This window comes from Oncorhynchus nerka, linkage group LG7, assembly GCF_034236695.1.
Source record: "Oncorhynchus nerka isolate Pitt River linkage group LG7, Oner_Uvic_2.0, whole genome shotgun sequence".
NCBI classification, from domain to species: domain Eukaryota; kingdom Metazoa; phylum Chordata; class Actinopteri; order Salmoniformes; family Salmonidae; genus Oncorhynchus; species Oncorhynchus nerka.
The window spans coordinates 53,593,439-53,618,949 of record NC_088402.1 but is presented as its reverse complement, the minus strand read 5'-3'; the positions used below and the strand labels follow the sequence as shown (position 1 = coordinate 53,618,949).

At 44.0% G+C, this 25,511-nt stretch overlaps 2 protein-coding genes and 1 non-coding gene across 3 annotated transcripts; 2 read left to right on the top strand and 1 right to left on the bottom strand.

Moving 5' to 3' along the window:
- Window positions 1–2,830: 2,830 nt before the first annotated feature.
- On the top strand, window positions 2,831–2,946 carry LOC115132900 (U5 spliceosomal RNA). The gene has a single exon (XR_003864156.1). It is a non-coding gene; the product is annotated as a U5 spliceosomal RNA (small nuclear RNA).
- Window positions 2,947–4,347: 1,401 nt separating this feature from the next.
- Window positions 4,348–10,486, bottom strand: LOC115131933 (SH3 and cysteine-rich domain-containing protein 3-like). Its single transcript, XM_029664041.2, has 13 exons — window positions 10,247–10,486; window positions 9,706–9,767; window positions 9,358–9,436; window positions 8,772–8,925; window positions 8,568–8,665; window positions 8,376–8,436; window positions 8,185–8,282; window positions 7,993–8,056; window positions 7,120–7,172; window positions 6,899–6,993; window positions 6,724–6,775; window positions 6,456–6,593; window positions 4,348–6,089 (listed from the first exon to the last, which is right to left on the bottom strand). The coding sequence occupies exons 2-13, from the start codon at window positions 9,720–9,722 to the stop codon at window positions 5,991–5,993; spliced, it is 1,008 nt and encodes a 335-aa protein (XP_029519901.1). The 5' UTR covers window positions 9,723–9,767; window positions 10,247–10,486; the 3' UTR covers window positions 4,348–5,990.
- Window positions 10,487–12,186: 1,700 nt separating this feature from the next.
- On the top strand, window positions 12,187–25,279 carry LOC115131925 (methyl-CpG-binding domain protein 5-like). The gene is given in 16 exon segments (XM_029664022.2): window positions 12,187–12,381; window positions 13,243–13,443; window positions 14,160–14,299; window positions 14,525–14,627; window positions 14,740–14,908; window positions 15,490–15,735; window positions 15,738–17,648; window positions 17,820–18,320; window positions 18,323–18,762; window positions 18,877–18,994; window positions 19,417–19,562; window positions 19,664–19,949; window positions 19,952–20,322; window positions 20,473–20,525; window positions 22,446–22,512; window positions 22,635–25,279. Coding segments are annotated over 14 exon segments (4,599 nt in total). The 5' UTR covers window positions 12,187–12,381; window positions 13,243–13,443; window positions 14,160–14,183; the 3' UTR covers window positions 22,707–25,279.
- Window positions 25,280–25,511: the final 232 nt, after the last annotated feature.

The window sequence follows — 25,511 nt, the reverse complement described above, 5'->3', positions numbered from 1 at the left end:
TGTTTCACGTGTAGCTAGGCCCCTAATAATTAACCGTGAGGGCCCTGAGAGGGAGCCCCATTAGGCACATGGGCTTTTGTCTTAACTAGTCCATTATCATTCACACTGTCACAGTCCACGGGCCCATTTTAAGGACACCCAAGATTCACATAATTTGATGGTTCAATGTACTTATGATAGCATCAAGCCCATCTACTATATAAATGGTTTAGGCCAGTCCACGACCACCTTACACGCTGTGGGTTTCATGGGCTATCATGGTGTGTAGTACTTAGTATGACCACAGCATGTCGCTAGGATTTTTTTTTATTATATCAAAAGAGTGGAGCTAATCGATTTTGCATGTTGCAGTTGAGTAAATTACTATACACAGAATGATGCATTATACACAAATGCTTAAAGTTCAGACCTAATGAAGATGTCTACACAGTTTAGAAAACGTAGGCTTTGTTTGAGGACTGCACTATGGGGATGTGGTGGAGATGTTAGCTGTACTACGCATGCGTGTGAGTGTGTTACACGGTGGGATCAGTGAAATACAGACGTAAGACGTTTCAATTAATTTGTTTTCCTTTTTGACTATGCCTTTTACTAATAGCTATAATATTATTTCCATGTATAATTCGATTAAATAAAAGTAGTGGTGTATGGCATATGGCACTCTCTCTATACGTAGATTGAGAAATTAGGAAGTGGTTGTAATAATCCCCAGCATGCATTTCGTGCGGAGTTATAGGCTACTAAATGTTTAGATACAATAATAATACTGCAATATGTTTCCACTACGAATGTGGGATTATTTTCATTTCAATGTAATAAAACTGTGATTTGCGGGATTTACAGTTTGGGTGATATTTCTTTATAAAACGTCACCGGGACTTGTAATGAATTGAATGTGTTTGCGAGCCGGTTCATTCAATCTTTATCAACCAATTTTTTGATGCCCGGCCTCACGGCTGGGCTTCCTACTCGTGTGAAATAAATATTGAGGAAGTTTATTGAGAAAGTGGTGTATGTAAAGGCTTTGCTCTAGAGATCTACAGGCAGTCTGCTTAATCAAGTTGTAACTAGTGGCGGGAAGTTGGACTGTTTGCACTTATTATTTATAAATATTTCAGTTTATCTTCTTCATTTTAGTCAGCAATACCCGGAGCATTCAGGACCCCTAGTAAAAAATGCACGTTCAAATAAATGTTTACCTGGCCAAATGATTTGATGGCCTGCAAAAGAATGAAGAAAACAAATCTGCCTGGACCAGATTGAGGCGCTCTCTCTTGTTTGTGCAATGAAGATTCACCCTCTTTAGATAATTACTTTATGTCTTCTCTGCAGAAAAACGTTATTTTGAGCGCAGAAAGCAGTAGTGGCAGCATGTTCACCAAAAAGTCCCTGCCACTGAAAAACATCCCCACAGCATGCTTCATCGTAGGGATGGTATCAGGTTTCCTCCAGACTTGACGCTTGGCATTGAGGCCAAAGATTTCCATCTTGATTTCAACAGACCAGAGGACCTTGTTTCTCATGGTCTGAGAGTCCTTCAGGGATGGTACCAGGTTTCTCTCAGACCATGAGAAACAAGGTCCTCTGGTCTGTTGAAATCAAGATGGAAATCTTTGGCCTCAATGCCAAGCGTCAAGTCTGGAGGAAACCTGGTACCATCCCTACGATGAAGCATGGTGGTGGCAGCATAATGCTGTGGGGATGTTTTTCAGTGGCAGGGACTTTTTGGTGAACATGCTGCCACTACTGCCTTTTGGCAAACTCCATTTCTGTATGGACCTCGCTATGTGCACGGGGGCATTGTCATGCTGAAACAGGAAAGGGTCTTCCCCAAACTGTTGCCACAAAGTTGGAAGCACAGAATTGTCTAGAAGGTGGAAGGAACATCACTGGAACTAAGTGGCCTAGGACGGACCATCAAAAACATCCCCAGACCCTTTTATTCCTCCTCCACCAAACTTTACTTGGCACTATGCATTGAGGCAGGTAGAGTTCTGCTAGCATCCGCCTAACCCAGATTTGTCAGTTGGACACCATCTGGTTGATGGTGAAGCGTGATTCATCACTCCAGATAATGCGTTTCCAGTGCACCAGTGTCTAATGGCGACAAGCTTTACACCACTCCAGCCGCCGCTTGGCATTGTGCATGGTGATCTTAGGCTTCTGTGCGGCTGCTCGGTCATGGAAACCCATTTCATTAAGCTCATGATGAACAGCTCTTGCACTGACATTGCTTCCAGAGGCAGTTTGGAACTCGGAAGTGAGTGTTGCAACCGAGGACAGACAATTTTTACGAGCTACGCGCTTCAGCACTCGGCGGTCCCGTTCTGTGAGCTTGTGTGGACTACCGCTTCGTGGCTGACCTGTTGTTACCACTAGATGTTTCCACTTCACAATAACAGCACTGACAGTTGACTGGGGCAGCTCTTGCAGGGCAGAAATGTGATGAATTGACTTGTTGGACTGTGCCAAGTTGATAGGCACTTAGCTCTTCAGTAAGGCCATTCTACTGCCAAAGTTTTGTCTATGGAGATTGCATGGCTGTGTGCTCAATTTTATACACTTGTCAGCAATGGGTGTGGCTGAAATAGGAAGTGGTTGTAATAATCCCCAGCATGCATTTCGTGCGGAATTATAGGCTACTAAATGTTTAAATATAATAATAATACTGCAACATGTTTCCACTACGAATGTGGGATTATTTTCATTTCAATGTAATAAAACTGTGATTTGCCAACTTTACAGTTTTGGTGATATTGATATATATATAACGTCACCGGGACTTGTAATGAATTGAACGTGTTGCTAGCCGGTTCGTTTAGTCTGCAGTACACTCTGGTTTCTCTTCAGATCGCATAAATCTTTCGCCTTTTACTAAAGATTTCCGTGGGGAGGAACATTATGAGTATCAACTAATTTTTTGATGCCCGGCCTCACGGCTGGGCTTCCTACTCTTGTGAAATAAATGTTGAGGAAGTTTTGTGGAAAGTTGTTGTATGTAAGGCTTGCCATAGAGAGCTACATACAGGTAGTCTGCTAAATTTTGTAACTAGTGACGGGAAGTTGGACTATTTGTACTTACTCTGATCTTTTCTGTTCGTTTGTTCAAAATTCAAATATTTCGACACATTTCGTTCACTTTAGTCAGCAATGCCCAGAGCATTCAGGACCCCTACCGGCGAACGATAAACTGAAAACTCGAAAGAGTCATGATTTTACGAGCCTCCCGTTCACATGTCGTTTACCATATAGGGCTTATTGGAGCTGTCATTTGTGACTGATACTTGTAAACGTGTGCTTTAAACTATGTATATGTGTTGATTGATTGGCATACAAATAATATTATGTTTTGATACATTTGAAACGAGGTTTAGCTGTGGCTGCTAAGGGTATGGTATAAATAGCCAAATCCACTAATTTGAAGGGGTGTCCACATACCTTTGTATATGTATAGTGTATGTGAACCATATGCATCAAAGTTTTTATTGTATAGTCTATTGGAGTTCCTGTGACTTTGCTGGCAGATTGTCACATGCCATTTGAACATTCAGGTTCAAGTGAAACTAATCCAATCGGGTTTCAGTTGTAACAATAGAAGAGAAACACGGAGAGGCAAGAGATAGCCAGACTTGTAAATTGGCCTAAGGAACTGAAGTTTATGTTGGAGAAACGCCATCAGTGCGTGCTCTGCAAGCAATACAGCTGTTGAAGGCATGGCAAGAGCGTGGTGAACAGATAGATATGGTTATGGACAGCGAGGAAGAAGGAGAAGAGCTGAGTGTAGAGAGAAGAAGTGTGTTGAAGAAGAATGGCATCAAGTACAACCCGTATTCTGCTAGCTTTGATGGCTCAGAAATTTAACCTGAGGATGAATGCTGTGGTGAAGACCTCTGTCCAAGCTTTGCCCTGATGGTCATGCAAAGGATGTTTCGGGCACAGTGGGTTCGACATTTTTGAAGAAAGTGGATCCCTGCCTTTTGGCTGATCTATATGTAGTCTCAGGCTGGGTAGGAAATCATTTGGGTACTGTTAAATTGGTGAAGGTAACTCAAAGTGGACTTGTGAGGATTTTCTGTGTTTCTTCAGTCCAGAGGGAGCGGACACTTCATGTCACATGACTAGTGAAACGAGACCTGTGACTTGCTTTGCTCTCCAGAGCAGGGTCTGTCCTTTTAAGCAGATTCTTTACCTGATAAAGTCATGTTATGATATGTCAGTTATCCAGTGAGAGCTTTTGTGCCGAACCCACTGAGGTGTTTCAGATGCCAAGCTTATGGTCATATTGCAGCAGTGTGTAGGAATGAGATTTGGAGATGTAAGAAGTGTGAAGGAGGGCATGGGACAAAGGAGCGTGTATATCTGACATTTTATTAGATATAAGGAGTAGACATGCTCCATATACGCATTTCCTTAATTTCATATATGGAGCTAGGATATTCTCCATAGTTGGACAGTTTCTACATGCATTTTTTAATGATAAAAAATAGTGTTATACAATTGAGTGTAGGGTTAGTTGTTGGTGCAAATTTAGGTAGGTAGCGGCATGCAAAAACAAAATGTGTGAACGACATGATGAAGTAGAAGAAGAGGAAGAAGAAGGGGATGAGGAAGAAGAAGAGGAAAGTCAAATGAAGGACTAAAATGAACCAGTCACTCAAAAAAAAACAAATAATGTTTCTCGAGTCAGAAAAAAAGAGTAGTTCAAAAATAACGACATAAATAAATATAGTTTGCGAACTGCACATCACTAGTTGTCAACATCAGAGCCATGTATTTAGAACAAATATATGGCTCTGGTCCCCATCACTGGATCAAGATGAGTACCTGTTATGACTATTTTGTAGACAAAAGCTGAACTGATAAGGCCTACCTGTTTAGGTTAGGCATATGAGTCCTGAGTTATAGTAGACACACACATATCAGCGAATGCAAAATACTGCTACAAAAATAAAGTACATTATTTCTAATTGTGAATTGATTTCATGTTTACACAATGGTCAGTCATTCAAGTTTACTATGACGGTATCACAGAGTTATATAGGTTTTGAAAGGATGCATATCAAGAAAGACAACACATGGGATAAGCCTGCACTTGGCTGTTGGTATTTCAATAGAACATGAATAACAAATGGCTGTACTGTAATGTTACAATCTTGCATCAATGATAGGCCTGTAATGTTACAATCTTGCATCAATGATAGGCCTGTAATGTTACAATCTTGCATCAATGATAGGCCTGTAATGTTACAATCTTGCATCAATGATAGGCCTACGTTAGTCTGGCAAAAGCATGTGGGTCTGTGTGTCACCATAGGCTATTGCTCTATATAAATTCCTCAAATACACAGCACATTGTTTTGGCAATGATTATTAAAGACGGGCCCATGCAAAAAAATAACGACATGCACTTTAACAAGCTCCCTTTAACATGGACATCAAAGGGGAAAATAAAGCTACTACAGTGACAGTAAGCAATAGCCTCCAAAATATAAATTTGTTAGAATGAATAACAAAAAAATATGTCGAAATCCTAGCTACTTACAGTAGTTACAGCCATTGCCTTTTGAACCTTGCTGAAGATCTAGTTTAAGGTTTTGTCCAGTTTTCATCACATTAAAATGACACAAACATGTTAACGTTTTAAATTCCCACCACACACATGTACGGTCTGACCTAACACATTTCTCCATCCAGCTCGGATTGCATGGCCAGCTGACCCAGTTCAACAGGCTGGGGAGGCTGCAGTATTGGGTTACACTCAAGAACCTTGCCCCCTCTGAGCCTTTACAGCCCTCAAACAGCTTACAGACTCACCAGATCAGACCTAGGCCCCTACAGGTGGAAAATGATAGTGGTGCTAGATTGGTAGTATAAAAATGATGTGCCTGGTCACGTGTGTTCACTGGAACTGGGTTTGATGAATTGTGTGATTATGGTCCTGGTGACGGTGTGACCCAAGTCCTATGGTTGTGGTTGTGATCCGGTAAGGTTCAGATCTCCTGGAGCAGGTCGGCGGGGAAGAAGCCCAGCTTGCGGCCGGTGCTGACCTTCAGGTAGCCATTCACCTCCTCTCCCTTCTTCACCACGATCTGCAACACAATACAAAGAGGATGGAGGAAGGTGCTGTGGCTCCACAGAGGTACTGTAATCATTGCAGATGACCAGGCACACACACACGCACGAACACACACACGCACGCACGCACGCACGCACGCACGCACGCACACACACACACACACACACACACACACAGTAGCGTCATTACAGTCACTGTCCACATGCACACCTCCATCCATACTGTTCATGATCATAAAGCTGAAATCAGTTTCCTGTACAAAGAAAAACTCAACACATTATTTTCCTAGAAACATAAAGTACACCTAAATTACAGTACTTTCAAGGATGTGATAGTATTTGACTCAGGTCTGACAAACAGCGACCCATCTGTTTCTTACCTGGTCTTTTTTCAGAGTGATCTGTCCCATCTCTCTGTTTCCCACGACGGACCGTGTCACCTTGAACACCCTCTCCCCAGTTTTTATTCTAATGATGTAATTGGTGGGGAGGTAACCTGTCTTCTCACCAATCTTCCCCTGAGAATAGAAAATAGGCCTTATTTACGATGTCGACAATAAATGAGAAAGCACAGCCAATGAGCTGGTAGAGCCATTGCTAGTTTTGATCATTGTCAGCTTGCTTGATCATTTGGTCAGGAACCATTACCCTCCACCATTCTTCATTGGCGTCATCGATTATAGTGATTCGATCACCAGGACTGAAAGACACACAAAGGTTTGTAATATTTGTATGAAATTGGATTTAAAAACGTTCACCAGACTGAAATATTGGACATAAAACGTCATTCATACAATATAAGGAAATGTTTGAGGAAACTCACTGGAAGTCAAGGTCGTCTTTCTCAATGGCCTTGAAGCGGTACAGAGCCAGGTAGTAATGGGACTGATTTCCCATGTTTCCCATCTCCTTCTTTTTCTGTAGCATACATAGACCGATGTTTGTCTACTGGTATTGACATACCAGACAGGGTGTTATTGTTGATGTGGACGTGGTTAGTGTATACATGACGTCAGGGCTTGTCAGGCGGTTAAAGCCCCTTACCTTGTCATCTGCTTTGTCAGCCTTGTCTCCCTTCTTATCCCCCTCGGGCTTTCCTACAAACACATCACACACATGGTCTTTGTAGAGTTTCAATACAACAATGGTGAACTCTTCAACGTTTAGACCCAGTATTACAAGTATTTTATGTAGCTCCTTGACATTCAGTGTAAGAATTTTGGGGATTTATTCTGTACTGTATGCCATTCTGTTTTGTCTGAGAAAAGGTTGACATACATACACAAAACATAAAGAACACCTGCTCTTTCCATGACATAGACAGGTGAATTCAGGTGAAAGTTATGATCCCTTATTGATGTCACTTGTTAAATCTACTTCAACCAGTGTAGATGAAGGGGAGGAGACCGGTTAAAGAATGAGTTTTAAGCCTTGAGACAATTGAGACATGGGTTGTGTATGTGTGCCATTCAGAGGGTGAATGGGCAAGACAACAGATTTAAGTGCCTTTGAACAGGGTATGGTAGAAGGTGCCTGGCGCATCGGTTTGTGTCAAGACTTCAACACTGCTAGATTTTTTTTACGCTCAACAGTTTCCCGTGTGTATCAAGAATGGTCCACCACCCAAAGGACATCCATCCCACTTTACACAACTGTACAACTCAATATTCTTAATTTTTAATTTTTAATTTTTATTGAACCTTTATTTAATGCTGCTTAACAACCGCTCAGTTAGTTTACCGTTCCCTTTGATGGGATCCAATATCAAATCACATGGCACAATTTGTTTAAGTAAAACTATGTGGTTATAAATAAATACACCATATTTTTGTACAGTTGATGCAGTGGAACCATAGATGGCACCAACTTGAATTATCACATGCGTCAATATGAACATCCTTCATCCTCTTTCAATACCTTCTGCCTGCTCGTCTTCTTTGGGTTGTTGTGATTCCTCTTCCTCCATCATCATCATCATCATCTTGGAGGGTGAAAAATATGGTTAACATACAATTTATATTCCCTATGCAAATGTCTGTCAGTTAATGATACCGTTATTGTGACTTATCGTCATTCATTTCCCTTTTGGCTAATGTGTGCCACACTCACGTTCTTCTTGTCTTCAGACCCCTTCTTGCGCTCCTTGTTTGCCATGACAACCCCAACCCGCAGGGTGTCAAACACAGGGTCGTTACGGTTGGAGTGGGCTGGACAGGAGAACGCAGCAGAGGGAACACACAGTTCAAAATATGTTGAACACAAGTTGAACCCTTAGCTTGTCGAGATGTCTAGTGTCTTACCTGCATCTGTCTGGTCACTACTGTATAGAGGGGAACTGTATGCTCGTCTGAAACCTGGGGGCTACAGGAGAGACCGCAATATGAATACGCAGAGGAATTTATGTGTTTCCGGCAACCACATGCAGCATGAACTTGATCGTGATCTGACTTTATACCGATCGTGACCTGAATTATGAATAGAAAACGTCTTACAATTTTGCCAAAGCACTTCTGATACTCAACATAGGACTGGCACGAGTGGTGGATGTTGGTCTTGCAGTTTTTGCACGTTAGAGCAAACTTGTTGTTGACTGAAAGGTTGAAAATATGTACAGTAAAGAAGCTAGTCAGTATGATTAAGCTTTACAGATAATATGAATAAATACAAGAGCGACTCCTGGTCCATTTTAAACTTACGGACGATCATACGAGCACAGACGTCACAGAACTTGGGCGTCTTGCAGTAGTGGTCCTTGAACTTGTGTGGTTTGTCATTCACCAATATAACAACGGGCTCAGGCTCGGGCTCCTTCTCCTCTACTTCCACCTCCTCCTCATAAACAAAGTATACCTGCAGAGAGAGTGGCTACGTCTCAATACTATTAGTGGTAGACAGCTTTCCTTCCTTCTCCCTAGTGACCACTGTTTGGAGAGGTAAAAATCAGTCTAGTCAAAATAATGCTTTCCTGTCATTGACAAGTCCACACGGTCGTTCTCTATAACGGGCAAATGTTGTTGTTTTTTGCATCAGTTAAGTAAATCAGTAAAGTAAAAGTAGCTTTTCATTTAACAAGCATTTAAAATATTATTTGACTTCGGGCGAGTATGTGGTCAATGACAAAAAAGCTCTAGGTTTAGCCCATAGTGTCACCTAACTACAGAATAGAAATAGGGAACGGGGAAGCCTCACATATATTACACTAATGAGCGTCCTAGCTGGCGGTAATTTTAATATGTTTGGGGGATGGTGTTGCCAACGGTGGCAGATTGATGTGCCACTCACAGTATTGTCTTCCTCTTTTACAATATTGTCAGGGGTTGTGGGGTTGTCGTGGATATCCACCGAATGTTTATCTTCCAGTCTAACACCGACAAACAAACAGAGAACATTAAGCAACATCGTGCAGCAAGGACACCTGAAATGTATTTGAGAGTGAACATTGCAGAAGAATTGTTATGGTGGCTGAGCATTTGAATTTGACCAAGTTTAACATGATTATTGCAATGAAAAATATAATTCCTAAAGATTTCCCATATTGTGTTCATTAGAACCAGGGGTAACTGTTTAAAAGGACTATCCACATGCTGTACATAGAGTGTATTGAGTTCAGCAACATGAGAGTAGACTCACTGGTCATATTGGGCCATGGTGTGATGTGTGAGCTCTCACGCTCGTCCTGCAGTGCTACGCACCTGAGACATGAGACAGTTTAGGGAACAGAAACACTGGCTTTCAATATCACCTTCAATCTGAGAACCATTTGAATGGAACACTTGACTACTTTGGTCTAGTCTGTGGGAGTTTAAAAAAATGATTTACAGAACAGCTAGGTATGGGCAGGATGATTTACCCACACACACAAGCAAGCACAAGCATACCCCCCCCAAGATACGCTCATCCACTCTACTATTTTGGGGAAGGGTAACTCAATCTCATCATAGCTAAATTTGGGCATGAGCTGAGAAGTTCTGGGGAAAAGTACAACGATATAAGACCAGAAGTCTTCGTGAATATTTGACATTTCAGTCCCTTCTCAATGAAAACTTAAACAATTTGCTATCTAACTAATAGCTGACCGAAAAATTAAATATATGATGTCGAGTTAGAAAAGAACTGAACAGACCACACGCTAAAAACAGAGGAATGCAATATAGTTGAAATTGAGACATACTTGGTCCCACTGGTTGCTAGTCCAGTCAATGAAGAAATTGAATCTGGTATGTGGATGAATGGCAAAGGCTTTCTTCACCAGTTTGGATTCAGAGATGTTCCTTTCGTGTGTGATGAGCAACCTGTCACACCGGAGACCTCCGAAACACTTCTAACTCTTGATTGGTACTTCCCTTTTGAGCTATTCTTTATGCATGTCATTTCCTAGCAGTGATCCAATGGTTAGTGGTTAGAGCAGAGGGGTGAGTGAGTAAGGGACTGTGAGGGCAGGTGTCATTGTGAGTGAGTGAGACAGCTGGGTAACTTTCAGGGCACCGATGACGAGGGGAAATCAGACCCCGCTCACAACCTGAGAGGGCAGGCCAAGACACACACAGCCTACTGTTGGCTTACTGTACAAACTGCAGGCATCATCAGAATTTCTGTAGTTTCTCGCATTTTCAATACACTGTGAACACCACATTATACTATTCCATATAAAACCTTTAACAGTTAAAATCCTTATTGAATAGGTAAGAAATTCTAAAACAGAAAGAAAAATGTGTGGTTTTTATGTAAGAGGATCAAAATAATAGAATTTGAAAATGTATTCATATTGTGGAAGACTGATATGGGAGTAGTCCGAGGTAGCTAATCCATAGATGAAAACAAGAGATTTTACAAAGGCCTATTTTTGGCCCCAGCACTGTTGAACAACAAACTGGCTCGTTTATTGTATTTTTTGCGTCGGCTACCACAGAGATTGCGCGAGGCAAGAGGTTTTACTCCGCTCAAAATCTGTCCATGAAAATAAGGGGACTTATTATATGGTGGTCAACGAGTGTTGAATTTGGTCCACAAAAAATGAATTTCTAATTTGCTACGTGTGGTAATTTGATCAAATAAACGTTTCATAATGTTTAGGGTGTTACAATGCACCAATATAAGTGGACGCACGTGGCATTTCGACATACTTTGAAAAAACGACCTAATATTGAGTTGTGTTTATTGTCATATAGATAGATAGAGGACTCATCATGCATCTAACCTGTTTGAGCATGGACATTGCCACTGAGGGCTTCCACCATTTTAAAATAGTCAACTGGGTGGGGATTCCTATGAGTTTGGAGCAATCAGTCAATGAGGAAGAAGAAAATGTACTACTTTAAATGGAGATGGCATTGGCACTGCCCGTGCTTTCACAGACACTATAACAGCACAGATACAAAGATGAGTCCTCTATTTCAGTGGTTCCCAAACTGTGGGTCGGGACTCACTTGTGGGTTGCGGCAGGGGTCCAGGTGGGTCGTGGGATTACATTTTTGGTAATAAAAAAACAAAAATTTTAGGGATGGAAAAAAACGCTTTCAGGGTAAACTTCAACAACTAAAACCGAATAGAAATAGCCTAGAATCTTTAAATACTTACAATCATCAAAACAAAAACGAGACAATCATTGACTTTGTTATAATAAGAACATAGCATTAGCCATATGGAAAAATGTATTGCAGAAAAATGTGCTATAAAACGGCAACATTTTATTTCAGCTCCATTACAAAATGTGTAGATTTGCAGGAAATTAGCTTTAAAACGGTAACATTTTCTCTCTGCTGCCAAGGTTGTATTTTTTAACTTATTGTGTGGTCTGTGTATGTTTTTTCACCGCCCAACCCATATGGTTGGTCAGGACTCAAAAGACACCTCAATTGGTGAGACACGAAGCAATAAAGTTTGGCAAACCCCGGCTCGATCTATCTCCATGGCTTGTTGTTGACACGTGTATCTGCCCTCTCATTGGCTGGAATGGTTCCACCCGATGTCGCTTCCTCACGCCTGCCTTCCATCTTTGAGGACATGTATTTCCATTGTTAGAGCGGTCACTTAACTATCTTGTAAACATAGTACACAATCTTTGACTACCACTACAAAGGTCCCATTGCATTGTGGGTACAACCGTCTCTCGCATCCCAAGTGCGCATGCTCATTAGAAAACTCCATTCTTTTTTTGCACGGAATCTGCAAGAAAAAAATTGAAACCGTGAAATAGGGATTAAAAGGTGCATCAGCTACGCTAATTTTTTGCTTAACCTACACCGACCTGATCGAGCAGTGTCTGGAGATAATAACTGAATAATTTGGCGACACGATCGGACATCGGTGGGTCTTGGGACACTACAGAATCAAGTAAATGTCTGTCAATGCTAGCGAGCTAGCTTCGCCCCAAGATCATAGGCGCAGTAAAATGAAGCATTTATTGCCCTTTGTTTTTAACCTGATGGGCAGATGTAGCGATCTAATAGACCTGCGGAGATTTGATTGGTGGCGAAAAGACTGCACTGAAAGATTGATCACCGTATTGGCTGTCTAGATAAGGTTAACATCCAAAATAGTTTAGCATTACCAAGCCAGCTAACTATGTGTTCTCCCGCGAGCTTACAGGAGAAGACTCCAAAAACTTCGAGAGCTTGTTTTAGAACAGAACGGTTGAATGCAATTCGCTCAATTCTTCGTTATCTAGCTAGCATGCATGACTAGTTATAAACAACCATTCCCCCCCAAGTTCTCATGATTAAAATGCTGTTATTTCGCACTGTGTCTATCAACCTGTCACGAAACATCAGACTGCAACATTTACGTTTACGTTAGTTGGCTAGCTAGTTGGGATAAAGCTAGCCCGAGGTTGGATATAGGACCTTCCTCGTTGTGCATGTGATTTCGCTACTTTGCGTGTTGCTTTCTCTTGTAATATATTAGATAAGTATAGTGTGCATTTAACTATTCTATTATCAGGTTACAAATGCTGGGTTTCCCTTCTCATTTCAACATCCAACTAGCTAGCTATTTGATACTACGCTACTGACTCAATTGAAATACAACTAGGCATGTCCAAATATGCATTCCCTTCTATGTCTGTGTGGGTTATTGTAGCGATCAGAATTGAGAGATCCCTTTTGTTCAACATTTCATGTGTTTATTTAAAGGCTAACTAACTAGGTACATCTTTATCTTCAATTGCAGATATACAGTGGCCCGAGTGTGAGCTGCAGCGTTTTTGGAGGGGCTGACTTCTGAAGTAGGGCTAGAAGACTTCGTTCTTGGAGAGTTCTGCAAGGCGTTTGGAAGGAGGTTGGCAGAGTCTGTTCTTCTCCGCTGACACCATGGCCTTCAAACGGTGGATACCATAGCCAATACTATCTTGGACTTTTCAAAGATGACAAGGTATACTGGAGAAAACGACATGATATCCTTCCTCACTCATCAGCCATGCTCTGTTTGACTTTATATTGGTTTCTATGAGTTGGAACTCTGGTTGCGTTTTTGGTGGGGAAATATTGAAATCCGAATCTCAGTACTGTTGTCGTAATAGTTGTTCATTAAAGCTCTCATGCATTCATACTAGGGCTGGGACTATACCAGTATTGTGGTACTCGTTAGTATCATGACCAGGAAACAAAACACGAAGAGGGCTTAACATCTTAAGGAAAAAGCTGTCATTTTTTAAAATTTCACCTTTATTTAACCAGGTAGGATAGTTGAGAACAAGTTCTCATTTACGACTGTGACCTGGCCAAGATGAAGCAAAGCATTGCGACACAAACAACAACACAGAGTTACACATGGAATAAACAGGCGTACAGTCAACAACACAAAGAAAAAAAAGAAAGTCTATATACAGGGTGTGCAAATGGCGTGAGGCGGTAAGGCAATAAATAGGTGATGTTGGAAACAAATATTATGTTGTCCAAAATCCAGTCACTTTTATTTATTTTCCAATCTAAAGCACACAATATGTTACGTACTACAGGTTTATAAACGACTAAAGAGTTTGATCTGCTTCGTGTTTCCATTTTTCCCATGGAAGAAATATTGCCATTCTGGGATCGTCCACAGCCCTGATTCATACTACATTTGTTCCCGCCACTTCTATCCCAAAGGTGCTGCAAGGCGGTTTTTACAAAATGATGGGAGGCAGTGAGAGTGGCAGTGGAGACACAGATGGAGTTCACACTGTGGCAATACAAGTCCCCATTGGCTGGCAGAGGAGAGTGGAGGACGGGCTTGTGGTGTATGTCAGGTAAGCGAGTCCAGTAACGGGCATAGTGCTTGTGTTACGAACATTTAATCTATTCTTATGTGTCTTATACGATGTTATTCCATATTATATATTCAGACTAGTCTGGGTGTGCGTTTGTCTTCATTTCCCAAAAGCTGGGCTAGAGCAGGGAATTGTCAAATATATTTGATTTCCCTTCTCTTTTATTTAAAAACGAATCTCCTGCATCCGTGTCCATTCCAACAGTCCAAGTGGCACGTTCCTGTCTTCACTGGAGGAGGTTAAGTCTTATCTGTTGACCGATGGCACATGCAAGTGTGGCCTGGAATGTCCGCTGGTCATCCACAAGGTAAAGGAGACCTCACTTTTCCCTCTGCATCTCCCATCTCATTTCCGCTGTGTCACACCTGATTTTATGACTGCGGTTTGCTGAAGGTATGTTCCTTTATTGTCTCGGGCAGGTGTTTAACTTTAGCCTAGGGGTCAAAGTTCAGCAGCGCAGCCAGCCGGTGGGGAAGGCAGAGCAGGACATGACAAAGCTCTGTAACCATCGAAGGAAAGTGGTTGCCATGGCAGCGCTCTGTCGCAGTATGCAGGCTTCACAGCTGCCCTATGTTTCCTGTCACACAGGTAAATATGAAAGAAGAAAAAAATAGATCTAATATAACAGAAGTACTTGTCGGATATTGTACTGCTATTACCGGTTTTCGTGGTGCTACTGAAAAATTGCTCTCAGAAATGTAACTAATCGTGTTGGTTAGTTCTGTGACAATTATGGGGGTTTGGGTAGTGATTAATTGTCATGCAAATGACCACTGTTATTGTCACAGTAGTTTTAGTTTCTAGTTTGTAACGTATCATTTTGCATCTTTGAAAATGTGCTACGACATACCTAATGATTACAACACAGCTTTTGTGAAACCCGTCTTAAAAAACGAATGGTTTTGACCGCTTGGGACTTATTCAAAATAATCTTCTCCTCCCGACCATGCCATTCTGCCCGTAAAATGATTAGGCCTGCCAACTTTACCCTCTACACTTAAAAATGAATGGAGAAAAAAAAGAAAGCTTTTTTGGGAAACTATATTTACTTGAAAATAAAGTTGAATTGAGACCATTATGACAGTGGTTTTGTTTTGTTTCGTGGTTGTCGTTGTCAACCATACGATTATTGTGCCAGCCCTTAATGTAGGTTTTTTGTTTGTTTGCAGAGGTCACCAGTGCCATTATGGAGAACCGAGATCCAAAGAGGATGAGAGTGGACAGGGAAGAAGAAGAACGTGGCACTTATCCCTCTAAACACCATCTAGTCCACTCCAGGCCCAACAATAATCTCAACCACAACCCTTGTGGCAGTCCTAAATATTCTACCCAACTTGTGTATTCTTACAATGGTTCCTCACCCCTCTCACATGCTAGCACTAACTCTCATCACTCTCCTGAGATTCTGAAGAGACTGCCCCCCCTCTCCATTTCCCTCCCACCACCTCTCAATTCTCCAGCTATGGGGCACCTCAGAGGTCACCATGCACCCCCACATCTCACAACTTCAGTCAGGGTCAGAGGACACCCCAGACTCCGGAAGCCCCCAGATCTCCTCATTTGGGGCCCCTCTCTCCCCTTCCTCCCTCCTCCCCTGGGACACTGGGAAGGGGAGGGCAGAGCCACCCACATGGTATCATCATTGGGTCTCTCCTGTCCCCCTCATGTTCCCCCTCTCCCCGCCAGCGCTCACGCCACCCCTCCGCCTCTTCCTCGCTTTCTGAACAGGAGGTGGGAGGGGTGGTGCTGGGCGGCTACCCCCCCAGAAGGATATCCTCTTCTTCCCCACACTCTCCTCTACCCGGGGGGTCCCCTAACCTCCATTTCCCCAAATACAAGCTCGAGGACATCTTAGAGCAGTTTAGGAACTCAGGCAACGGTAGCACTAATAATCACATCCTTAACACAAACTCACTGAGCAACCAAAGCAATCCTCAGATCCTCTCTCTAGCTCTTGAAAAGGGTGAGAAGCCCTCAAAGGCACCTGCTTCTGCCACCGGCTCAGGCATGGGGATCAGTGCTGGTCCTTCTGGGTTGCCTCTTGGACAGTTCTTGAACCACCAGAAGCAACCACACACAGCCTCGTTTCCTGCCAGTAGCCTCCTCTCGGCAGCAGCTAAGGCTCAGCTGGCCAGCCAGATGGCCCACGACCACAGTTCCAATTCAGCCAGCGTCCTCAGCTCGGCCACCTCTCTGGAGGTCTCGAAAGAGTCCCGGCAGTCAAAGGTAACAAACAGCACTTTACACAACAACAGCCATCCCTCCATCACTAGGCCCCTCCCTGCAGCCTCCCACCTGCTCCTCCACCCCTGCGCCACCCTCTCGCAGCCCCTAGCCTCGAGTCCCCTGCACCTCTCCCCTACAGACCGGACGTCCCACAGGAAGCGGCAGCGGCGTTCGCCCACGGTGCTCAGCATGCTGAAGGACTCCCAGGTGAGCGGTCTCAGAACCCCCGGTGACGTGCTCAACCTCTCCTCCTTGCACTCTCAACCCTCCTCTACCTCAGGCTCGTCCCACTCTGCCACGTCGGAGAACCACCTCCAGGGTCTGAGGCTCTCAGTCCGACACTCCTGCCCGCTCACAGGTCCTCAGAAGCAGCCTGACGGCGCCCTGGACTTCACTACAATCATGGCAGGTCAACCGGATCCCCCCACCCAGCCTCTCTCCGCTCTGCTTCACCTGCTCAGTATGCAGAACGCCCAAGCCGCCGGAGCCCAGCCCGGCTCTGGACACGGTACAGGAGGCACGAGGCAGAGCCCCAGGCAGTCTCCCTCTCCCTCCCATTTAAACATTAGACCATTCCCCATGCAGTCCCCCTCTCATCCCTGTACCATGCAAGGCCTGTCACAGCCCCTGTCTCCCACTCAGTCATTGTCCAGGCTTGGTAGTGCTAGTGCACAGTCTCCACATACGAAGACCAGTCCCAAACAGAGACGGTCTCCCTCCACGGCCCTGTCCAACGCTCAGTCAGCACACCATCGCAGTAGCCCCTCGCCCACCCGACACACTCCTGATAGGCTACGGCAGGCCCAAAACCAACCTATGGATACCACCACCACCTTACAGTCTCCCATGTGCCAGACCTTGCCTGATGTCAGTGCATCAGTGATTGAGAGCATATCAACACTAGGCCCTGGTCTCAGCCTGAGTCATCCTCCCAACAGCACCCCCACCTCCAACCATAGAGCCACCGTCACCAGCTGCAGCAGCACCACCTCCCCCAGACCCCTGGATCTTAGTAACCACGTGCTGGCCCTGCTGGCAGCCTCCTCCACCACGCCTCTGGAGGAAGGGGGCCTGGACACAACCACCGGCAACAACACTGCAGGTGAGGTTGAGCCTTGAAATGCTGTCTGTAACTAAGCGAAGTCCACGGAATAGGAAAATTGATTCATTGTTCATTTGACTGTATTCATGTTAGTTGTTGTTGAGCACTGTGCATTTTGAACAATCATCTCCCTCGCTCCTTTTCATCCGGGTTCTATTTTATCCTCTCTAGGGGTGCAAGAGCCTGAGAGTGTTGATCATCGTAGCTCGACAGTGAGCAAAACCCCAGGAGGTTGCAGCCCCGGCTCCTGCAACACCCCTTCCCTAGGGGACTCCCCCGGCTCCTTACCCTTGGCCGAAGCCTTCCCCTTCATGAGCCAGGAGCAGCTCCTCCAGCTTCTGTCTGCCACAGCCGGCCTGCCCTCCCTCTTGGATCCCACCATCCTGGGCTCCCTGCCCCTGGGCCTGTGGCTGGGCGGTCAGCAGTGTCACCTCCCCACCTCTAACACCTCACAGCAACACCATCAACTGCCTGATCATCATCATCATCAACAACAATCGGAACACCAACAACTACTGTTACAGCATGAACAACACCAAGAGCAACACCAGAAACAACAACAGACTGCCCATCTGAACCACAACTTTCCGTTTAGCCTACTCCCCTCTCTAATGGGAGGTCAGGGAGAGCTGCCTCTCAATCTCCTGGGTCTGTTGAACCCACTTCTACCCCCTCTGCCACCCTTACCCCAGGCCAGGAGGGTGATCTGGGTATAGGGGAGAAACTGGGCCTCCAGGCTCTCCTTATGGCCTCCCTGCTCCTTGGCCAACAGCAGGCTGCCATGTTGCCCCTGTCTGGGCTGGGCCAGCTGAGCCTGGACCTCCCCCTGCAGCAGCAGCACATCCCAGCCTTGTTGGAGAGTTTGTCTCTGGATAAAGGCTCTGGACTCCTGGACCTATCCTCCCTCCCCGGCCCTGGGCTCCTCGAGGCCCTCCAGGGCCTGCTGCCCCCAGCCGAGGGGCCCCTCCAGGCCCTGCAGTCGCTCCTGCTCCCCGCTCCTCTCCCTCCCCCGGGCTTCCTCTCCCTCAGCCCCACTCTGCTAAACGCTGCCCTGGGCTCTACTGACCTCCCGACCACCCCTCAGCTCCCCCTACCCCAACAACCCCCACCTCAGGTAGGCTCCCTCCCTTATCTTAGTGCTCATACTCAGTAGTTTGCCCTTGTGAAAGAGTTGGCTCTATCTGTATTAGAGAGGTCAGTTTGACGTTTTGGTCCTGTCTCCATCCAGGTCTCCAATTCAGGCCCTGATGGGGGGGTGGACACCCTCATCCCCCTGTCTGTTCAGGGGAAGGACAACCCTGTTCTCCACCAGTTACTGCCCACTCTCCTCAACCCAGGCCTACTAGGTTAGTCACAGCACTGTTCATTTCCACTGCTAGTAATATCAAGCGCTTTTGTTGCCTATTGATTCTGAAATAATTGGCTTTTAAAGTTCTGAACCCTCATCGGTTTGAATGGTGTCAGCAATATTTTTTATCTTGTATTCTTTTGAACTTAACAGCATTCTTTTGGGGGTGTTTTAGAGTACTATATAGTTAGAGAACATTGAACAGAATAACTACATTTTGACAAAAATGCTAAAAGAACCTTATAGTCCCAAGCCCTCGCTATGCTGAATCATAGTTAGTATTGTCTATTACATTTAACTCTCCGAATAGTGTGTTATGCACAACTGTGGGGAACAGCTACAACCAAGCTATATCTTGTACATTACCCACATATTGATCATTCAGAAACCATTTTGGTGATGAACCATGTGTCTTTGTAGGAGACCTGTCTGCTCTGACTAGCCTCCACAGTCTGCTGGGGCTAGGTGCAGGCCCTCTCCTCCTCCCCCCCGTACAGACCTCTGCCCTGGGCATGCCTCTACTCCAGGGCCCTGATGGGGCCATCAACCTCCTCAACAACATCCAGGTACTTGTTGTGTTCCGACTCCTGACACGAGCCTTGTCCTGTGATTTTTAAATATCAGTATTGGATGTTGATCACATCAGCCGTTCCTCTTCCTCCTTCAGCTCAACATGGCGCCGCCCTCCGAGGGAGAAAAGACAATCTCCTTACAGGAAAAAGACAGCCCCGCCCCTCAGGAGGATATTCCAGCCAATCGGCTTACCCCGGAGGCTGTGCCCAGCCCCTGTCCCGTCCGTACCCCCGTGTCCCAACGTGGTGAGGGCTCCGTGGGGAGCGTCCTGGACCCCTATGCCTCCTTCATGGACACCATCTACACCTCTTTCCTCCAGGTCAGTGCTAAAGAGCAAGAAGCATCTCAGACTGGGGCCGACGTCCTCTGTGCCTTACCCCCTCCTACCCTGGGGAGCCCCCTGCCCCCTCCGCCCCCCTGTCCCTGAGCCCTCGCCTGGCCTGCTCCCTGAGGAACCCGGAACTGTCCCGGCTCAACTTGGAGGCGGCCCACTCCCCGGCTCAGGGCACCCCCAAACCCAGCAACGACGGCTCGTCCACACCCCTGCAGAGCAAGCCAGGGGTCCCAGAGGGCCACACTAACCCCCCTCTGCCTCCCATCTACCTTGAGGAAGCCAAGACCGAGTCGTACAGCCAGGCTGTCACAGATAGGAATGGGGACAGACCCCAGGCAGGGGGGTACCTGAGCCCCAGAGATGGGGGCAGCTGCCCCAAGGATGAGACTGTGGGTCTGCAGCACATTGAGCAGGGCAGGGTGAGCCATAAGGATGTATTGTTTTTAACACTGCATGGTTCAAAATGCCATTCCTCCACAATATTGCATATTACATAACATGCAGTGAAAGATTTGAGATATCATTTACATTTGTGCCTTATTGATTTCAGTGGCCTTTTTCCCTTTCAGAACCTAACTGCCCAAACGGCGGGAGCCAGGAGGGGCAGGAAGAGAAAACAAACGTGAGCTCATTTTGATTCTGTACATTAATCTTTGATAACGATGAGCACCAACGTTCTTTTCTGCCTATCTTCTCAATGGTTATAACACTACCACTTTTCCTTAGAACAATTCAATTGAATACCAGTATGTATGTGTGTGTGTGTGTGTGTGCAGTGCATTCGGGAAGTATTCAGACCCCTTGAATTTTTCCACATTTTGTTACATTACAACCTTATTAAAAAATACATTAAATGATTTTTTCCCTCATCTATCTACACACAATAGACAAAGCAAAAACAGGTTTTTATACATTTCTGCAAATGTATTCAAAATGTATTTAACACCTTATTTACGTAAGTATTCAGACCCTTTGCTATGAGACTCGAAATTGAGCTGATGATCACCTTTGAGATGTTTCTACAGCTTGAATGGAGTCCACCTGTGGTAAATTCAATTGATTGGGTAGGATTTGGCAGAGTGGCCAGATGGAAGCCACTCCTCAGTAAAAGGCACATGACAGCCCGCTTGGAGTTTGCCAAAAGCCACCTAAAAGACTCTCAGACCATTAGAAACCAGATTCTCTGGTCTGATGAAAACAAGATCGAACTCTTCGGCCTGAATGCCAAGCATCACGTCTGGAGGAAACCTGGCACCATCCCTACAGTGAAACATGGTGGTGGCAGCAGAATCATGATGTGGGGATCAGTCAGGATCGAGGGAAAGATAGAATGGAACTAAGTACAGAGAGATTCTTGATGAAAACATGCTTCAGAGCGCTCAGGACCTCAGACTGGGGCGAAGGTTCACCTTCCAATAGGACAACGACCCTAAGCACACAGTCAAGACAATGTAGGAGTGGCTTTGGGACAAGTCTCTGAATGTCCTTGAGTGTTCCAGCCAGAGCCTGGACTTGAACCTAATCAAACATCTCTGGAGAGACCTGAAAATAGCTGTGCAGCGACGCACCCCATCGAACCTGACAGAGCTTGAGAGGATTTGCAAGGAAGAATGGGAGAAACTCCCCAAATGCAGTTGTGCCAAACTTATAGCGTCATACCCAAGAAGACTCAAGGCTGTAATTGCTGGCAAAGCTGCTTCAACAAAGTACTGAGTAAAGGGTCTGAAGGGTCTGAATATTAAATATTTAAAAAATAAATGTGATTATTTCAGTTTATTATTTGTAATACATTTTCAAAAAAAATTCTAAAGATTTCAAAACTGTTTTTGCTTTGTCATTTTGGGTTATTGTGTGTGTATTTTGATGGGGGGAAAAACAATTAATCCATTTTAGAAAAACGCTGTAATGTAACAAAATGTGGATCAAGTCAAGGGGTCTGAATACTTTCCGTATGCGCACTATATGTGTGTTCGACACCTTGTAGAGCATGCATCGATGAATTGAGGCTGTTCTGAGGGCCAAAGGGAGTGCAACTCAATATTAGGAAGTTGCATGGACTCTACAAGGTGTCGAAAGCATTTCACGGGGATGCTGGCCCATGTTGACTACAATGCTCCCCACAGTTGTCAAGTTGACTGTGTGTTCTTTGTGTGGTGGGCTATTCTTTATACACGCGGGAAACGGTTGAGCGTGAAAAACCCAAGCAGCGCTGCAGCTCTTGACACAAACCGCTGCGCCTGGCACCTTGTTCAAAGGCACCGAAATCTTCTGTCTTGCCCATTCACCCTCTGAATGGCACACCGTACACAATCCATGTCTCGATTGTCTCGAGGCTTAAAAATCCTTCTTTAACCCCGTCTCCTCCCCTTCTTCTATGTGGATTTAACAGGTGACATCAAGGGATCGTACTGTAGCTTTCACCTTGTCAATGCACGTCATGGAAAGAGCAGGTGTCCTTAATGCTTTGTACACTCAGTGTGTGTGTGTGTGTGTGTGTGTGTGTGTGTATATATAGTGATATTCATTTCTTTGTGTGTCTTAGGCTACAGAATGTGCTGGAGGATTTCCGAGATCTGGATGCTCCAGCCCTAGAGGAACCTAAACCCACGGTAAAAGCACCAGACCTTCCCGCAACTCTCATTTGAACATAATTGGACCTATTATATCATCTCAGTTGCCACGGCCTGTTTTCTAACAGCAGTTCTGATGCTGACGTGTGTCTGTGTTGTAGGTGGTGCTGCTGAAGCCTGAGAGGTCGGTCCGGGGCAGGAGGCGGCGGGGTGCCAGGTCCCAGAGACAGTGACTGTTTCCCCTTCACCGCCAACCTCACCCACTATCACTGCTTTATATAATCCTGGCTCCCCCACTGTTTTTCAACTGCACTACTATATCTTCATGCCAACCTCTTACCTTTGAACAGGAGTGATCTAGATAAAAAAATAAACATAATTCTGTGGATGCTTTCACTTAGGAGAAGACCCGTCTTAAGTCTGTGTGGTTGCTTGGCGTTATTGATTGAGAGCCGTTATGATGTAAGTGTTAGAATTGTCTACAAAAAAAAACCTGTACTGTTTCTCAGTGTGTTTACTGTGAGTCAGGATAAGAGTATCTACTTGAATGACCTATGTTTGCTCTCTGTTTGAGATTGTATGATATGTGTGGTTTGTGTATGTTCCAAGAGTGTTTTCGAGATGCTAGACGTTGTCCCTGACCACAGATCTGGGATCAGATAACCCAAATCCTTATGAGGATACAAAATATATCTAATCCTGGACCTGAGTTGTGGGGCAACTTATACCAACTCCTAGAGATGCTTGCTGTTGCTGAGCCCTTTCACTGTGGTAGTCATACAGTATGTGTACCCAGAGAGAGAGAGAGAGACCATGCATCTGTGCCAGACAGTCTCGGGCTTCTCTGCAGACAGACACACTACTACTCAACACATAGCCTTGATGTGGAAACCATGCAATGGCAAAAGTAATAATTCCCAATCAGGGGGTGTATCACAAAGCAGGATCAATGAGTTGGCCAGCAAACTCCAGCCTAAATATTCTGAAGTCATATTTTCAAGTTCATAAAGATAATGTGAAATGGGCATGACTTGACACTACTAACAACCCACATTCAAGATAAGCTTTCAGGGTAGGACACTTTTTTTTTTCCAGTTTTCTAAAAATGACACACCCAAATCTATCTGCAGATAGCTCAGGCCCTGAAGCAAGGATATGCATATTATTGATACCATTTGAAAGGGAACACTTTGAAGTTTGTGGAAATGTGAAAGTACTGTAGGATAATATAGCACATTAGATCTGGTAAAAGATAATACAAAGGAGGGGAAAAGAACATGTTTATTTTTTACTTTTATTTTTGTCTTTGAAATGCAAGAGAAAGGCCAATAAATGACTTAGGAATCTAGGAGCAATTTAGATTTTGCCCACTAGATGACAGCAGTGTATGTGCAATGTTTTAGACTGATTCAATGAACTATTGTATTTCTGTTCAAAATGTTGTATCAAAACTGCCCAAATGTGCCTAATTGGTTTATTAATACATTTTCAAGTTCATAACTGTGCACTCTCCTCAAACAATAGCATGGTATTCTTTCACTGTAATAGCTACTTTAAATAGTACAGTGCAGTTAGATTAACAAGAATGTAAGCTTTCTGGCCCTATCAGATATGTCTATGTCGTGGGAAATGTTCTTGTTACTTACAACCTCATGCTAATCACATTAGCCTACGTTAGCTCAACCGTCCCGCAGGGGCACACCGATCCTGTAGAGGTTTTAAATGTACCAGCTCGATCTGGTGGTCATGTTTTGTGATACACTCCAACATATTCTCTGTGTGATGTTTAGCAAACAATGTACATTTCAATTATTTCCTTTCACGGGAATGGCTGAAGAAATAGTGTGTTGAGATATACATCCAAGTCAACAATTATTGGCACCCTTGGTAAAGATTGAACAAAAATTACAACAACAAAAAATCCTAATCCTAATACTGAGCCATTGTATGCTCCAAAATGTTTTAAAATTATATTTTATACAATTGGAAACAGAGATTTTGTTTAGTAAGATTTTTTTTTCTTCTCAAAGATAGGGGTCAAACTTATTGGCACCTCTGAATTCAATTCCTTTAACTCACCTTGTGAGGATAATGGCACTGAGCCTTTAAATGTTTAATATGTTTTATGTGATTGGAGAACACATTGGTTTAGAGACCATTCCTCCATACATCATCTTACCAGATATTTGATACCCTTTGTCTGTTCTCATGGCCAACCCTCTTCAATTCTAACCACAGATTTTCAACGGGATTCCAGTCCAGAGACTGAGATGGCCATTACAATATGTTGTGACATTTGTTAAACAAAATCTCTTTCTCTCAAAAATGTGTATTAGTATAAAAGAAATATAATTTTCCATGTTTTTTTAGCATACAATATCGCTCAGTAGTTGTATTTATTTTATACATAATTTTTTGCCCATCTTGTGTGGGTTTGTAACGCAATGTATTTTTGGTGGGATAGAGTTATACTTTCTTTGTCCTTCAAATGGCTTTGCTCTGTACACTATCTGCCAGCCCAATAATACTGGCATCTCTTACTGTATTTAAATAAAATGAAAAGAAGCAGATTATGCAATTTCTACACTTGGAGATTTGTAAATATGTACAGCTAATGTGTTTTATTTTGATTTTATATTGTTAGAGAGACAACAATGAATTGTGAATTTTGGGGGGAATTGTAATTAAGTATTTTCTCATACCCTTGCTTTCAATAATTATGTTTAAATATTGAATTGTGGACTGTAGCTTTCTTTTTATATGGGAGTCTTTTTTAATTTAATATTAAACTATTTACAGAAAATGAGCCTTCTTTTGTGTTGGTATTTGCAACTAATAGTAGGCTTCATCTACTGAATTGTATCTAGCAAACCTCTTATTTGCAAATTCATGCTTGAGACAGTGGAAAAAGCCCAGGAGCCCAAACTCGGCTTTTGATCAATAATTCCAATTGCTTCCCATCGGTGATGTGACGAGCTTACATTCCAGTAAGACTTCATGGGGGATAGAAAATAAATTAAGGCGATTTTAGGGCTTAC

Bases quoted from the DNA above. Each gene is read 5' to 3' on its own strand.
- LOC115131933 (XM_029664041.2), bottom strand. The intron at 8,666-8,771 runs GTAAGTTTAAAA...TCAACCTTTCAG, and splicing joins CTGTGCTCGTATGATCGTCC to TCAACAACAAGTTTGCTCTA. The intron at 8,437-8,567 runs GTAAGACGTTTT...TCTCTCCTGTAG, and splicing joins AGAAGTGCTTTGGCAAAATT to CCCCCAGGTTTCAGACGAGC.